General features: G+C 35.1%; 3 protein-coding genes across 3 annotated transcripts; 2 read left to right on the top strand and 1 right to left on the bottom strand.

The window, feature by feature from the left end:
• Positions 1-3,011, top strand: LOC122587953. Its single transcript, XM_043760105.1, has 6 exons — positions 1-151; positions 500-854; positions 954-1,311; positions 1,432-1,825; positions 2,032-2,264; positions 2,358-3,011. The coding sequence occupies exons 1-6, from the start codon at positions 1-3 to the stop codon at positions 3,009-3,011; spliced, it is 2,145 nt and encodes a 714-aa protein (XP_043616040.1).
• A 74-nt stretch (positions 3,012-3,085) lies between these two features.
• On the top strand, positions 3,086-3,682 carry LOC122587943 (ATP-dependent DNA helicase PIF1-like). The gene has a single exon (XM_043760097.1). It carries the CDS (start codon positions 3,086-3,088, stop codon positions 3,680-3,682), a length of 597 nt encoding a protein of 198 aa, XP_043616032.1.
• Positions 3,683-3,982: 300 nt separating this feature from the next.
• LOC122585816 lies at positions 3,983-4,953 on the bottom strand. Its single transcript, XM_043757939.1, has 2 exons — positions 4,466-4,953; positions 3,983-4,372 (listed from the first exon to the last, which is right to left on the bottom strand). Exons 1-2 carry the CDS (start codon positions 4,625-4,627, stop codon positions 4,094-4,096), a joined length of 441 nt encoding a protein of 146 aa, XP_043613874.1. The 5' UTR covers positions 4,628-4,953; the 3' UTR covers positions 3,983-4,093.
• Between the last annotated feature and the right edge of the window lie 13,353 nt (positions 4,954-18,306).

Genomic DNA, 18,306 nt, shown 5'->3' with positions numbered 1-18,306 from the left:
ATGGTCGAAAACGAACGTCTTAATTCTCACTGTTTTAACCAGCATGTCCTACGTGTCGCACCTTTAAGTAACTTGGCTAATGCAACAGAAAAGGGAAACGACGATGCTTCAACCGTGGGAAATCATATTATTTTGCCCTCTTCATTTACAGGTGGAACCAGGTACATGTAGAAGAATTACTTGGATGCAATGACTATTTGCAAGTATTTTGGCTATCCAGATCTTTTTTTAACCTTTGCTTGCAATCCTAAATGGCCCGAGATTCTTCGATTCGTTGAGCAGCAAGATCTAAGGCCCGAGGACAGGCCAGATATTCTAACACGTGTGTTCAAATTAAAACTTGATTTACTAATCAAGACACTAACTGAGGAAAACATCTTGGGTGAAGTAGCATGAGGTATGACAATTAAACTATTTAGTATATGTATTGTCATATATTTACAGATCTTATTCAAAGAGACTGATTTAGTCTTACACATAAACTATTAATTTGCAATAGTTGTATACACAATAGAGTTTCAGAAAAGAGGACTGCCACATTGTCATGTATGTCTGTTTTTGAAAAACGGTTCAAAGCTACCAACTCCAGAAGACATAGACCGTGTAATATGTTCTGAAATACCAGACAAGGAACTCGAACTAGATTTGTATCAAATAGTTTGTGACAACATGCTACATGGACCTTGTGGAATTGACCGTGAATTCATGCCATGTATGACAAAAGGAAAATGTACTAAACGATTTCCAAAAGATTTCAATGAACATACCTATATCGATGAGGACGGTTATGCTGTTTACCGGAGACGCAAGGATGGAAATCATGCACTTAAGAGTGGCATCCCTTTAGACAACAGGTATACAGTATCTTCTACTCTTATTAATACTTTTTAAAGTCCTATATTAGTATATAATCAAAAGATATATTTCTTAAAACAAACCTGATCAAATTGCAGATCCATAGTTCCATACAATAAAGTCCTTATGAGAAAATTCCAAGCCCACATGAATCTGGAGAGGTGCAACCAGCTTGGATCAATAAAGTACCTTTTCAAGTACGTTAACAAAGGACCTGACCGGATAAGGGCTGGCTTTTTTGATCCAGAAAAGAAAAAAGATAAAAACAAACAAGACAGCCACCATGATGAAATAGGTGAATTTTACAACTGTCGATATCTTTTTGCATGTGAGGCTGCCTGGAGACTTTTTGGGTTTGAAATTCATTATAGACATCCATCCGTTGAAGTATTGTCATTTCACCTTGAGAACGAACAGCCGGTTGTATACCAACAAAATCAACAGCTTAAAAAGATTGTAACCAAACCGACCATTGCAAGTTCACAATTTTTGGAATGGATGGAATGTAACAAACATGATAAAGACGCAAAAGAAATGACTTATCCTGAATTCCCCAAAAAATTTACTTGAAATAAGTCTAAGCGGAAATGGACAAAAAGAAATCAGCAGCCGGCCCTTGGTAGACTAATTCATGCATCTCCAAAATCTGGACAACTATATTACCTACGAATTCTACTGAACAAAGTAAAGGGTCCTACAAGTTACGACGATATTAAGAGAGTTAATGGTACCTTACATGAGACTTTCAAAGATGCGTGCTATGCACTTGGACTATTAGACGACGACAGAGAGTACATTGCTTCGATAAAAGAAACTTATGAATGGGCAACTGCATCTTATTGTAGGTCCCTCTTTGTCATGTTAGTGACATCAGATACTTTGTGTAACCCTGATCATGTGTTCAAAGAATCGTATAAATACCTTTCTGATGATGTGGTTCACGTTCGTCAACGAGAAATGGGAGTTACAGGTAAACATAAGTTACCGACTTAAATATCTGATGATATAACCTATCAAGAAAAACCTCATATGAATGCGTCTAACAACACTTTTATATCTTTTAATTATTTTTCCATAAAACTTTATTTGAAACATTTAAGTTATATCTACACATGGCATATAATACTCTCATATTCTCATCTTTCTAAATGATTTTAAATCTTTTCTAACGGACAGGATTGAAGCTTAACCCAAAAGCAATTTTCAATTTGACCTTGTCATACATTGAGACATTGTTATTAAGCTCAGGAATGAGTTTGAAAGATATACCAAACATGCCAATGCCGGATGACAGATACATAGCAGAGTCATGTAATATGTTAATCCAAGACGAGCTCAACTATGATCCACCTGCTATTGAAGTTGAGCATAGAGATTTGTATGCAAATTTAATAGAAGAACAACAAAATGTTTATCACACCATTATGACTTTTGTAAACAACGACAAAGGTGGTGTTTTTTTCCTATATGGTTATGGGGGTACTGGGAAAACCTACGTTTAGAAGACGTTAGCAGCAGCTATTAGATCTAAAGGTGAGATAGTCATCAATGTCGCTTCAAGTGGAATTGCTGCACTGTTACTTTCTGGGGGCAGGACTGCCCATTCAAGATTTGCAATCCCTATTAACTTGAATGAAGATTCTTTTTGTTACATTAAGCCAGATAGCGACCTTTCTGAACTCTTGAATAAGGCAAAACTTATCATCTGGGATAAAGCTCCAATGATGCATCGTCATTGTTTTGAAGCATTTGATAGAACACTAAGAGACATAATCCGTTCACCATACAAATATAGACCATATGGAGGAAAGACAGTTGTATTTGGCGGCGACTTTAGACAAATTCTTCCGGTGATACCAAAAGGTAATCGAACAGATATTGTCAATGCTTCAATGCATTCATCAAGATTGTGGCGAGAATGTACTGTTTTACGCCTGACAGTTAACATGCGATTACAGATTGGTTGTCCATCCGCCGAGATAGCAGAGGCTAAACAATTTGCAGAATGGATTCTTAAGATAGGTGAAGGAAAACTCGGAGGCAACAACGAAGGTGAAGTTATTGTTGAATTCCCAGAAGATGTTATAATTCCATCTACAGGAGATCATATTAAGGCAATTACATCAGCAATTTATCCAGATTTCAAGATCATCTAAATGATCCAAATTATTTTCAAGATAAAGCCATTTTGGTACCCACAAATGAAGAAGTTGATGCAATTAATGATTACATGTTAGGGTTGATGAAAAAAGAAGGGAAAACATACTTGAGTTTGGATTCCTTGTGTGAAACAGAATCAGCAGACGATTTTGAAGAATCACTATACGCTCCAGATGTTCTGAATGGTTTCAAATTTTCAGGAATCCCGAACCATAAACTCACAATTAAAGTAGGTGTTCCGGTCATGTTGTTGCGTAATATTGATCAAACTAAAGGGCTATGCAACGGTACTCGGTTGCAGGTTGTTAGAATCGCGCAACATGTTATTGAAGCGAGAATCATATCCGGAAAATTCTTCAATGAGATAACATATATACCTCGCATGAAGTTGATTCCATCTGACAAACGAATGCCCTTCCGATTCCAAAGAAGACAATTCCCTTTGTCAGTTTGTTTTGCCATGACCATAAACAAAAGTCAAGGACAATCCTTGTCTACTGTTGGATTATACCTTCGTAGGCCCGTCTTTACACATGGACAGCTTTATGTTGCAGTTTCTCGAGTTACAAGTAAAAGAGGCTTGAAGGTTTTAATTTATGATGAGAATGGTCGGTCTACCAACAAAACAAAAAATGTAGTTTACAATGAAGTCCTTCAATGCTTATAGAACTCAAATTATATGATTATTGCACTGATTAATCATTGCTTACATTCACAGTATATATGTTTTAGACAATAAACGTGTATCTTTCTTAAAGAAATAATAGTAATAAAAAATTACCACCATCTTCTTTTCTCGGCTGTATGTATGTAAATAACAACTGAATGATAATTATATACACTGTAATCTATACAATACAAAACTAAAAAATAAAACAACTCAATTTCATCATGTCTTTATGATAACCAAAATCACACATACCACATTGCCTCTGCCTTAGAAAATAAGTTAATCTATTCTTTCATCTTTATAAAAATCACAAAAACTTTATTAATACTAATTAAAAGACAGTTTCACATGATCGTCATTGTCTCTAACCAGACTTTATAATATCATAATCTAAAACATGCTTTAAACCTAATAAACATCAAATACTAATGCATACTCATGCCTTATTGTCTTTGTATGTAGGCGGAACATCAGTTTAACTGTTTTCATTACTTCAACACCACCTTCTATCACCGGAAACATCACAAGCCCATTCTCATTGATAAACTCACACCAATCACCAAAGATACCATAATACTTATTATGGCACATCTTTATCTTCATCTTGTAAGTCCGTCCTTGGTAACGTAATTTAGCAGCTACATGACCTCTAATACCGTGACGCATCATAAACACTTCTGGTATAATCTGTAACGTACAAATAATATAAACTTCTATTTACATATGATAAACATCAAAAAACACATTATTATATTATATGGTGAGAAGGTATATACTTACCAAACACTCCATCATTCCAATATTTGTGATAACAGCATCAAACACATCATGGTCAACCGCTATGGCATCGTACCCATCATTTATATACCCAGCCCATCCATTTGATATACCATATGTGTTGTTCGTACGACTATGGAACATTCTTCCTCCAAACAAAATCATCCTCAATATTCCATATAATCATGACATGACCTTTCTTGAAATCGTAATCGTGGCATAATATTTCCCAAACCTCACCCCACACTGGAAAGCCAACATTAACCTCTAGAGTTTCATCTTTTGAATACGAAATATCTGAAATATAATTCGTTCCACCAACAAGAAAACAAAATTCTTCCAAGGTTTCGTCAATATAACTTCGAAAAAAGTCCATTGACATAGGCTACCAATAAAAAAACGCGTCAGTTTCTTGATGTTAACGATTAAATATATCAAGTAATATAATAACAATTTCTTTTACCTGATAGATATAAGGTGAATCATCACCAATAAAGCAGCTTTTTTCTACTTTTAAGCCGTTACCCATAACAACATTAATCTTTTTCCCCATTATATCATATCCAGTCACATATAAACTTTTATCCGTAGTCCTAATTATATGAACTACCATCATCCTTCTTATTATAAAATTATCTTCAACAAATTTCCTCCAACCGATTCCATACAATCTCCAATTCCCTACACTGTCTTCCTTAGCCTTAACTCTCCACTTCCCTAATAAATTCGACTCAACTTCTAATTCTCCATCAACAGGGTACAACTTACCCTCAAAGACGGAAACAATGGTCTGAATTATTAAAAGTTAAATAAATTCAAAATTAAACCAAATACAAGAATAAGAATAACAAATATCTAACAGTTACGTAAGTCTTACAAAGCATTCTTTAAATTCTATCTCCTACAGCAGACACATATTGCAGACCAATTGCTGGATCATTAATCTCTTAGGAACCAGATAAACAATGCAAACATTAGGCGACAACTAAACGAAACATAAACAAATAATAATATACATTACACGCTCGAAACGTCAAAAAATACACACAAAAAAAATACGTACCATGTGAAAAGGCAGACATTATAAAATCGAATTGTTGAAACCAAAAAGTCGGAGGAAAAAAATTGCAATATCATGTAAGATATTTATCTATATATATATTTACAATAATGTGGGCCGTATATTAATATCAAAATTATATAAAGTCCATCTACTAAGTTTATAAATAGAAAAACGTTTTAAAACCATTAAACATAATTAAAATATTTATCCTAAAATTTTTCTTATAACTCTGAATTTAAATTCTTAAAATTTTATATAATTTAAATTTATAATTTAAATAATTAGAAAGTATGATAACTCGCGTTTAACGCGGGTCAATAATCTAGTTATCAATAAAAGGAAAATGAAAAAAAAAAAAAAATTCAAGATTATAAGTTTATATTATTTTGAGATCTAACCCAATTATGTTTAGTAAATTTTATATGTATGTATGTATGTATTGAATTTAGAAACACGTAACAAATGCCACTGATGCCCTGATTTTGCTTTCTATTCATTTGAAAACACATTCCGTGTAATAAGACTAGACTTGAACCCGCGCGATGCGGAAGAGCATAGGAAAAAAATACTGGTTAAATAGTGGTACCGTGTTATTACATGAATGTATGATTCAACTCAAGTGTTTCTTAGTCTGGCTGAAAGTGCAAATCGCCGTTGTTGTTTTAGAGTGTGCGTTTTTTATGTTGATTGATTATTAAATTCACTAACGCATGTATGCTTTTTTGGTATACTATGTGAGAAACTGCAGGGAAGGGAAGAGACACGCCGCACGCGTAAGGTTTTTTTTTAAGGGTTTTTTTGGAATTTCAGGGATAAAGTGTTTGATGGTAGTATAGATTAAAAGGGTAAATTAGAGATTTTAAAGGTAGAGTGTTAAATTTTAAGGGGGGAGGGAGTTTGTTTATATAGATACAAGATGGGTACCTGCGCAATGCTGCGGCAGTGGCAGCAACGGGTGGTGCTAGTGGCGTTGGTGGTAACGATGTGATTATTAATCTAAAAGTAATTGACGTAAATGGTAGTGTAGTTATTTTATGGTTAAGGGATGTATCTTTTGTAAATAACTTTATTAAGAATATTATAGAGATATTAGGTGGAAATATTTAAATTAATTAATAAAGAAGAGAGATAGTTTGGATAAATATGGGTGTAAAATATTTTAGGGATATATTGGATAGATTTAGTGTGTGTGTTAAAAATGTGTTAAAAGTTAAGGGTATTTTGAGTATTTTGAAGATAAATAGTTAAAAAAAGAGGAGTGTAGTTTGTTTATTAATATAGTATAGAGTATAGAAGTATAGACAGGGGGAATTACATACATCCTCCAAAAAACTTTACTATTTAAATTAACAAATATCCTCATTTTTATCATATAAATTTACATTTTTATCCAATCATATATATTATATTAAAAATATTTAAATTTATGACAATTTTACCCTTTCAACACCAAAAACCATCCATCCAAGATGAGATCCAATTCATAACTACCAACATTCAAATGGATCATCCAATTAAAAAAAGTAAACATCCCAAAAGTAGTTCACCCAATGTCCACGTACATTTTTTTCACAACTTTGTAGTATGAGAAATTGAAAAATCTCCAAGACCACGTCTTAAAATAAAAAAATCGACACCATCACAAGAGTAACAATTACTTATTGGTGAGTCATCATATTTGGGATATAATAATTCGATATAACAAGTACAAGACAATCTGTTAAGAGACAATATCAAACATAAAAGGACGATGACTAAGAAAATAATTAAAAATTGTGAAATCAAAAAGTTATTACTACCACTATAATGACCAATAAAATTAATCAAAATTGTGAAACTACTACCATGTTACAAAATTTAAAAAACATATACAACAACGCACGAAGTGAGTTTACTTAAAAAACACTTACTTGATTAGAAAGCAAGTTCGAATTGTTGAATCCTTTTATTGATCGAAAGTGTAAGGGGCGTATTTAAGAAGACTCAAAAACCTAAATGAAGGGATTATTTTGGAGGGATAATTTGGCGATTAATCTAGAATGAAGGGAAAGGGTAGATTAGTCCTAATAATGAGAAGAGATAAGAATGGGGATAATTGTTAATCTAAATATAACTTAGGTATATATGTAATTAGCAAAGCTTTTTGGGGGATGTAGGTAAAAAACCCAATAAGATATAGGAATCACTTTTACCAAAAAAGTAATCCCTAAGCAAAACCCTTACATAAAAACGAGTGAAAATACTCAAATACTCGCGCGTTGCGGGGTGATAGGTCATAGGAGGTGTGATAAGTCATGGAGTGTGATAGCCAAATTGCCTTGGTCGTACGAGCTCCACCATCGGATTTAAAAATTCGTCAAAAGTATATTGAATGACATCTCTAATGAAAGAGTGATAACACGTATACTCACACGTTCAAGAAGTAAATATTTTAAAACCACATGAATCAAGATCCGATCCTAAATCTCTAAGTCAACATCGCCTCAGTCAGATCTCCTGAGCCCCATTGATTTAGTGTTATCTTTAACTAGTTAACTAGCTAATAAAATGAGAGAAGTCAAGTTAGATTATACGAGTAATTCGTTTAACATAATTTGAGAGTTTTATGATTGGTTTTACGTGTATTCTAGGTATTCTTTTTCTTAGCAATGCACGATTTTTTTTTTCGGATTTTTTTTATAGTTATAGTCTATTGAAGTGTTGACACAAAAGTTTTAATGTAAACAAATATGTATTTATATTAATCTATAATTATTATAGTTTGTTACCGTGGTTGCCCGAAAGATTTAAGTGCCCCAGCCGAACAAGATAAAAATGTCTATAACACTTAGCGAATTCAAACGTATAAACAAAATTTTTTTTAAATAATAACTGATGTTAAAACAAAAAACTATATATTCTTTAAAATCATAATATTAGAAATATATAATATATTAGTAGTTAATTAACTTATAGCTCATGAAGCTTTGGCTGATTAGTTTTTCCTAATTTATATTATATAATATATAATTCTCAAAATTTAATGCCCATACAAGTATATGTTACGGCCGGGAATCAGGATCCCCCCACCCCCCACACACACAAACATAACCAAGATAGTACAAGCATAAATAGGAGAAGGTTTAATACAAAAGTAAAAGTTTGTTATGAAAAACTTTATTAAAATTGGTTCCCATATAGAAATAGTAATGAAGATATTTAAACTTGATGGATCTATAGATAGAGATTTAATATCAAGATAGTGACATGATTAATGGGCTAATTTGTTTAGAAGATATTTATGGCATACCTGTATCAAATATTACAGTTAATACATTTTCGATCTTAAAATATATTAAAACATGGGATATGGCTGGGATTTGGCGTAGGCGTTGAACTAAGCCCCATCCTCACCATCACCAAACGGTGCTGGTTCATGCTCAGGATTCGAGGTATCTTCGTTGATGCTCAACACCGTTACTTTTTTTTTTTTTTAATATTTATTTCTATGTTATATGTATATGTGTGTGTATATTTGGAAGTAAATTTCTGAAGTCATAATAAAAGAAGAGAAAAGAAGCTCAGATCTATTTTTAACAGGAGCATGTTGAGGACGAAAAAGATGATCCTACTTATTTTTGTTCTATACATTAACTTCAAGTACGAGTATCAGTTTAACCTCTTTAATTTTTTGAAACGAGCATGGTACCCGCACAATGCTGCGGCGGTGGTGGGGAAGACGGTATAGTGGTGTTGGTGATGCTGATGGTACTATCAATGGTGGTGGTGGCGGTCTCAAGTGGTGTAGATTGATATGATTGTGATAGTGAAAATTTTTAAAAGATAAAAGTTTAAATTATTAATTATTAAAATAAAGGTTTAGAGTGTAAATTAATTCATTTGAATTAAGGGTAAAATATAAAAAGTCAAGGACAATTGTGGTAATTCAAAGGTAAAATTATCTAAAATAAAAATAGCCCTTTTATTTTATAAGGGAATAGAGTTGTGTGGATTACTCGCAACGGAATATCTGACATACGTTGTTTTAAGCCCAAAATTTCAAAAGACCCGTCACTTTATTTTACGAAGTATTATACTAGTAAAGAGATTGGAGGTGAGGGGTTCTTTAACGTTATGTTGTTTGGAAGAGTTGTTGAATTATAGTGTAATCACACAGTATAAACTTATAAACGTTTCTCGTTCAAGTTGGCTCAAACCCACAATTGGTTAAAAACCGAACCGAAATAGACTCAAACCAAAAAAACTGAAACCCAAAAAACCAAAACCCAATGGTTTTAGTTGTCAAAACCGACCCAGTACGCACCCCTGATTTTGGCATAGGTGGCAGGTTATCTTAACATAGTAAATTAGAAATATATGTTGTTCTTGTTCATTTAATTATGAAAAATAATTAATTTTTTTAAACATTAATTTAAAAAACCTATTAAAATCATATGAATGTAATAAGTAGATTTCATTTAATTTTTTTTTAATCTTAACCTAAATTTATACATGTTATCATCCTATTAATTAGGAGGCTTTTCAGAAATTATTAATCAATCTCCTTTAATTATTATTTCAAAGTAGTATCTTCAAGCTTTAATTAAAAGAATAGTGTGCAGTTTATAAAATAACTAGATTAGCGTACGGTTAAAAAATTTAGTGATGATAATTATTAGCTAAAATATAAATATAATAATTGAGGATATACTTTGATATGGAGATAATAACTCATGAAAAGATGACAAAAGTTTTAATCTCATAACTTCAATATTACATAAACAAAATTAACTCAAAAAATATGGTAAAATAAGCTTTTCAAAACTTTATTCGATAAAAAGAAAATCTTACAAGAGGTGACGGCCTTTTACCGATTTTTTTTTTTTTTTATCATATTTAGTTTAAGATTAAAATAATTTGGTATGTAATTATTACCCAATATAATAATTTAAATAAGTAAGTTTAAAATCTGAAAGTTGTTATTCATTATTAAATCCTTAAATAATAAATTAAATTAAGTATTTCCCTTAGATTATATCAATAGAGTAAGAAGAAAAGAAAAAAAAAAAAAACCCTTAAATGGCTTTATGATTAGGTTTTTAAAATAAAATTTTAAACCTCTTCATACCTTACATGAAATTTATTGATTACACTTTGGAGATCTATGAGAATAAATCTATCTGTTTTGCAATGAGATATACCGGTCAATGGTCATTTGTTATTATTTTAATAGGATAATTCTAGAATTGTTAGTATAGTTATCGATATCTATATACTAATTTAATGATGTAGAATTATATCGAGATTGTTGATATACAATTAATTTAATGTTAAAATATTAAAGAATTGAGATGTTAGTCGTAATATTATTATTATTATTAATATATTATCACATATATTACCAACTTAGAATTAATTAAATGTGATATATTTATCACAAATAAACAAAAATTCTACTTATAAGTTCAATGATAATGCCACATAAGCTATTTTATATCATCTCTTATTTTATATATTTAGTAGAGAGATTATAAGATTTCTAAAAGTAAAAAAAAAAAAAAAAATGTAAAAAGTGGTGTTTAATATTCATCCATAAAAAACAACTTAAAACCCATAAAAAAAACCAAGTTGTACTGAATAGCACTCAAGTAATAATATCAACATTCCCTTGTCAGTTGTCTAAACTGTCACGTAACACGGATGCTTTCATTAAACAAAAATAGAATTCGAAACAAAAGTCTTCATTATGAACAAGTACATAGTTGGTATGACCTGTATCTTTAAAATCAATTAACTAAAAATTTTACCTTAATTCTACAATATAATTGTAGTCAACCTTTTGACGTTTGATAATCAAACAAATATATCTTATAAAATTTTATTAAATTTTCGGAACAAATCATATTAACGTTGTTTCACCTCTATGAATTTTTTTTCAGCATTAATTTTTTCCAATTGCAAAAATATTAGATGAATTTTAACTAACACATAAAAAAGAATCTTCAAACGAAAGTGAATTTTGAAACTATGAAATACTACTTGACTGACAACTATGGGATGAACATTTTCGCCTAACGCATTAGAATGTTGATGACTTGAAACTTGAAAGTCGAAACCAGATTGAAGTCCACTAGTATATATTGAAGTTACGTTTCTCCTCTATATATATGGCCTAGTGATTTATACACGGAACTAAGTTATTGCTCTACGGAAGTTAAAAGTAAATAAACTTGTTTGTACAGCCAATCTGGTTGCCTAGAAAGGAGGAATGGAGAGTTTTTGGTTGTATGTTGACGATTCCCTTTTGTTAAGGTGTGAGAACCTTTTGTACGCCAACTATGTGTAGTATGTGTATTGTGAGTGTAGAGAGAATGATCTCTATTGTATATCGCATCCCTATTTATAGGGTGGATGTATCTTGTCCTCCAAGTAGGGTTTCCATGGGCCGTGTATATCTCTTCCGGGAATAGGGGATTCGTTCTGATCTTCTTTCCTAATATATAGGATTCTTGATAGATACAAATCCTTCCCTTGTTTACCGAAAGTAGAACGTACCCTTTTAAACGTACCCTATTGGAATAGATTTGTTTCCCTCTTTTGAGGAGATTTGTAGTTATCCGTGTAACTAACTATACCGGAGATAAATGCAGATCTTCATATTGAGAGAATGTATATCATTTCCATAATTATCGGATTAAGGAAGTCTGCATGTAGGCTCCGTAGTGAGGCTGGGTGGGTAACACCAACAAGCCCCCCAGTTTAATATAAGGATCCGCGAAGATCATTGAATTAAACTCGAAGAACCTCTATAGCTCTTGCTCGCCAGAGTATCACCTTGTCTTGATAATTCCTAACCCTGCTCTCCTACACCTCAACAACTTCGTATATTAAGCCTGTCACGAAGGTTGATCAAGTCTTGTCATTTAAGCCATTACAAGGTTTGATCAGCTGTCGAAATGCAAGGGAACAAAGGTTTCAGAAGTTATATTATAGGTATTTGAAATACTGAGAGAAGCTCGAGGGCTATCTTTGTAAGTGTATCAATAGGTTGTAGTGAAATAGTCGTTTTCCTGAAGTGGAGGGGTGAAGTTTGTAAATGTTTGGTAGGTTTGTAATTAGTGGGTGCATGTCTCGAGAGTTCAAGATTTAAGCCACCGATCATGATTACTTCCTCACACTTCTTTGTTGTTTCCAGAGATATCTTTTTTCTCATCTTTCTTTGATTGTAACGACGGTGCCGCAAAGTTCGAGAAGATCTTGCTTCTACATGTCTTCTTTGAGGTAATAATCTTTTTTCTTCCATATTTTGATTTTTCTTCAAGAATGCCAAAGAGAGGTATACGCAATACTCATTCCTTAGTAGATGATGATGTGTTGAATGAGTTTGTTGCTAAGTATTTTCCCGGCCGTCGTCAGTCATTTCGATTGCCTAATCGGAATCAGACAATGATGGATCCTCCTGCCGGTTATGTGGGTGTGTATGTTAAAATGTTCACTCATGGGAGTGTTAGATACCCTTTTTCGAAATTTTTCCTTGACATTTTGAAATACTATGGTTGTCATATATCCATGATGCATCCACTTGGGTGTGCCCGTATTATGGGTTTTGAAATTGTATGTCGAGCCCATGGTTGTAATCCCACAGTGTCCCTGTTTCGAAAGATATATAATGTGTGCGCTGCTGGCGACTGGATAACGATAGCAAATAGGCCAAAAGTGGATTTTATTGTAAAGGGTGGGGTTGATATCCGTGATTGGAAGGATGAGTTTTTATATATGCAAAATAGTTTGATTCCTGATGACTACCATGCATTGGTTGAGAGGGAAAACCTTGTGGTTCGTAAGAAAGGATGGTTCACTGATAGTATTCCCCGTAAGGATGTTGGAGAAATATTCAATATATTGCTTAAGGAGGGGATGACTGTATATTTGTATCCTGAAGGAATTTTATTAAGGGCTGGGGTTGTAAACAATATTGCTGAAGATGAGGAAAAGTTTGATGGTAGGTGTTTATTTATATTGTTGCTTTTTGTTTTCTAGCGAGACTAAAAATATATTGATATGCAGATATGTCTTACTTGCAATTTGTAAAGAAAGGTGCCAAGGAGGTATCTGGAGCTCCTCGTGTTGAACCCTCTGTTGCTGCGGGTAAGAATGATACTATTGCTGATAGCGGGGAAGTTGCATGTCGACTTCCTACCCCGGTGAATACTGTTGACATCAAGGCTGTGTCTGGGAACGTTTCTAAAAGGAAAGATGATGTCCCGTCTGATACGACAATTGCTGGTCGTCTAAAGAGGGCAAAAATTGCTGTTGTTACTGCTGGAAAGCTAGGTAACAGTCCGTCTGGGGGTGACGTGTATGCTGCTTCACGAGGGGGAAGAATTGTTGGCAAGCCAATTTCCAAGAACCTGCGTACCACTACTGATGGCTCCTCAGATGGTAGATACTTTCTTGAGTGCCATCTTCTTCTGTTTCCCTCTTTCTTCTTCTTCTTCTTCTTATTATTATTATTTTTTTTTAATGATGTTTTCCATTGTTTTTATTTGTAGCTCATGAATACTATGAATCAGAGTGGGTTTTTCATTCTTCACTTCCCAAAAAATCAGTTGAGGATGCTTGTGCTCAAAATCCGCTGGAATTCTTGAAATCTATGAGTGAAGATAGTGATGCTCATAATCTGATGGTGCAGCAACTGATGTTAAGGTATGGGGATTCTCTAAAAGATCTTGCTTTTGAGAAAGAGAAGAGTGAAGGTCTTCAAAAAATGGCTCAGATGTTGGAGGCCAAACTGAATTCTTCTGATCAGAAGGTTGTAGCTGATTTAAAGCGAAAATTGAGCGAAGCTGAGAATGCATTGGTATTGCAGGGTAGTAACTTGTCTTCCAAAGTTGAGGAGAATGCCAAATTGAAGGCTGAGTTGCAAGCCAAAGTTGCCGAATATGTTGAGCAGTTGTCTTCTTTGACCACCCAGGTAGAGTCATTGAGGCTGGATCGTAAGAGATTGATCACCGAATTTGTTCCATATGCTTGTAAAACACAGTTGGGTAGTTGTGAAGTGTGCCAGTCCATTGGTGGTGGTATCTCAACCATTCGTGAAGAGGAGGGGGCTAGAGTTCTGGAAGAGTTTGCTGTGGAAGGTCATGTTGATTTAAGCAAGCGTGCAGATTATAAGCCTGGTGCATCTGAGGAAGTGGCTGCAGCTGCTATGGAGTGGGAGCGGGCTGCATTTCCTTTTATTGATGTGTTAAGTTCCAAGCCTGACGCTTCCACTGATGAGCTTTTACAACTTCGTCCTTAGGTATACTTGCTTTGTGCTTTGTTTGGACGTGTGTAGGTGTATGTATGTTTTAAACAATGTTATGTATGTGGATGAAACTCCTAACCCTTTCTACCCCCACCAACAACTTCGTATGTTAAGCCTATCACGAAGTTTGTCCAAACCTTGTAGTTAAGCCATTACAAGATCTGGGCAACTGCTGGGTGTAGGTAAGTCGGGGTTTCAGAATCCTTTTGTGTCACCATGTTTGTTCATTGGTGATGTTTATAACCCTTATGTAACTGCAGTTTGTATGCATGTTTGTTGGGCGTCTCATAATGTAATTGCTTTGTGTGAGGTTGCGATCCTTCTTCACTTAGCAAATGGTGCTCGAGGGCGACCTTTTTTATATATGTGTGAGGTTATGATCCTCTTCACTTAGCAAATGGTGCTCGAGGGCGACCTTTTTTATATATGTGTGAGGTTATGATCCTCTTCACTTAGCAAATGGTGCTCGAGGGCGACCTTTTTTTTATATATGTGTGAGGTTATTATCCTCTTCACTTAGCAAATGGTGCTCGAGGGCGACCTTTTTTATATATGTGTGAGGTTATTATCCTCTTCACTTTAGAAAAAACTATGTAAGCAAAATGAAATTATAAATAAAGCTGGAGAGAGTTACATGGATCAATATTGTGAGTGATAGGTTGTCTTCCCTCAACTTATTTTGTAAAAGGATGCTTCCCTAGGTAGCTTTAAATGCTTTGTCCTTGCTGGGTGCAGGATCCTTTTTGTTTGACGAATTCCTCTGATTAGATGTGCTAGCTTTCCAATCTTTATTGTTTCATCTATTCTTCAGTTGGTAACATGAATTTGTATCATGTCCTATATCTTGTGGAATTCATAGTACTTGGTTTTATTTCTACGCCCTGTGTCAGGTGGTGCTGGAAATGTCTTTCCTATTGCTCTGTTAGCAGTATCTTTCGTGATGTTTTGGCAGTGTCGCTGGATTATATTCTTTCTATTGGAGAGTATAATGGGCTTGGTTGTCTTTCCCTTTACTCCATTTGCTTCTTTCGTTTCTTGATGTGCCTGTTGTTTGCTGTGTTCAAACGTTCGACAAGTTCCATGTATTAAACCAGAGATTCTTTGGGATTCTGGCATCCCTGGAATTCCCTGGGTTTTACTCGTGTATCGCTAGATGAAGTCTCTTGTTGTTTCATGTGTTGGCTAAAGCGAGATTGAAATTTCTGATTTAAGATCATCAAAACTGTTTATAGATCCTTCCTGGAGGTTTGATAGCCATTCTCTTGCATCGCTCATGAGTCCCATTCTGAATTCCTTACATGCCACTGGTTCAATCCAATTTTGCATTTCTGCTGCCCCTTCAAAAGCTTGAAAAAAAATCGTCGGGATCGTTCTTTCCCGGTATATGTCCCTAGGTGGGAGGGGTATTTCGTGTTTGCTGTTAATGGGGAGCTTTTTATCCATTATGTAAATGTGGATTTTCGCAAAGTTTTGCTCAAGGTGAATGGTCTTGGCGTGATAAATTGTTCTGGGTACAAATTGTGACTCCAGGGGTATGCTGTGTGAATATTGGGTTGTTGTATAGACCCATATTGATAACCTGGGTGATATGGAAACCTAGGTATTTGATTGGCCTTGGTTGTGCGCTTCTTCTTGATTTAATCTGACACCCTGGGGGTTGTGGTACATCCTGGGTTTTGTGTGCCCAGGATATTGGTTTGAGATCCTGGGGTATCTGCTTCCAGGTATTGTGTTGGGATCCTGGAGTTTCCGCTTCCAGGTATTGGTTTAAGATCCTGGGGTTTCTTCCTCCAGGTATTGGTTTTAGATCCTGGGGTTTCTGCTTCCAGGTATTGCGTTGAGATCATGGGGTTTCTGCCTTCACGTATTGCTTTGAGAACCTGGGGTTTCTGCCTCCAGGTATTGGGTTAAGGTCCTGGGGTTTCTGCCTCCAGGTATTGCTTTGAGATCCTGGGGTTTCTGCCTCCAGGTATTGGGTTGAGATCCTGGGGTTTCTGCTTCCAGGTATTGCGTTGAGATCCTGGGGTTTCTGCCTCCAGGTATTGCTTTGAGAACCTGGGATTTTTGCCTCCAAGTATTGGGTTAAGATCCTGGGGTTTCTGCCTCCAGGTATTGCTTTTAGATCCTGGGGTTTCTGCCTCCAGGTATTGGGTTGAGATCCTGGGGTTTCTGCCTCCAGGTATTGCTTTGAGAACCTGGGTTTCTACCTCCAAGTATTGGGTTAAGATCCTGGGGTTTCTGCCTCCAGGTATTGCTTTGAGAACCTGGGGTTTCTGCCTCCAGGTATTGGTTTGACATGGCTATTGAAAGCTGTATTGGAATTTATCATTCTTCCGGTTATCACCCCGATCGTGCGAAGGTGATATAAGGTATTGATGATGTTGTCATGATTTTGAAGTATATATCCCTCATCAGACAATGATGTTAAAGTGGAGGTAATGATATTTGTTCCTGATGGAGATTTTATGGCCACCTTGATTGTTTGAGCCTAGGTTGGTTTGTCCCTGGGTGTTGGACCCGGGGTTGCTTTGTTCCTGGGTGTTTGACCCAGGGTTCACTTGTCCCTAGGTGTTTAACCCCAGGTTATTTGGGTGTTGAGTATTATCTTGTGATCCCGCTGCATTGTTTGGCTGATTATTGGGCCTTTGCACTCTTGATCGAGGATCATGTGATTGCCTACGCCTTCCGCTTGGCGGTGTATCACCATCATACTCATCGTATTCTTTATCGAAGTTGATTGCCTTTCCTGATAATTCTCCTGCGTCTTGGAGACGCCTTAGAGTGCTTAGTATGCTGGCATAGTTTTGTCGTATATATGCATCGTTGATCTGGGGTTGAGCCGATGTAGAGGCGTGTGTCACCCCTACTAATGAAGGTGTAATTGGTGTGCCGCCTTGATTTCGGTTTAGATCTATGCTTTCTCCCCCGAAACCAGGTGGCGGCCTATCTTCCTCGCTCATTCTTTTAGGTTTTAGGGTTTGGGAAAACAAAAATTTTGCAAGTTTGCTGTTCGGAGAATGTCTCGCAGATGGCGCCAATTGTTTGTACAGCCAATCCGGTTGCCTAGAAAGGAGGAATGGGAGGGTTTTTGGTTGTATGTTGGCGATTCCCTTTTGGTAAGGTGTGAGAACCTTTTGTACGCCAACTATGTGTAGTATGTGTATTGTGAGTGTAGAGAGAATGATCTCTATTGTATATCGCATCCCTATTTATAGGGTGGATGTATCTTGTCCTCCAAGTAGGGTTTCCATGGGCCGTGTATATCTGTTCCAGGAATAGGGGATTTGTTCTGATCTTCTTTCCTAATATATAGGATTCTTGATAGATACAAATCCTTCCCTTGTTTACCGAAAGTAGAACGTACCCTATTGGAATAGATTTGTTTCCTTCTTTTGAGGAGATGTGTAGTTATCCGTGTAACTAACTATACCGGAGATAAATGCAGATCTTCATATTAAGAGAATGTATATCCTTTCCATAATTATCGGATTAAGA

The sequence above is a fragment of the Erigeron canadensis genome, chromosome 1, assembly GCF_010389155.1.
Source record: "Erigeron canadensis isolate Cc75 chromosome 1, C_canadensis_v1, whole genome shotgun sequence".
Lineage (NCBI taxonomy): Eukaryota > Viridiplantae > Streptophyta > Magnoliopsida > Asterales > Asteraceae > Erigeron > Erigeron canadensis.
Note: the sequence above shows the minus strand (reverse complement) of the source record. Positions and strands in the feature narration are given on the sequence as shown.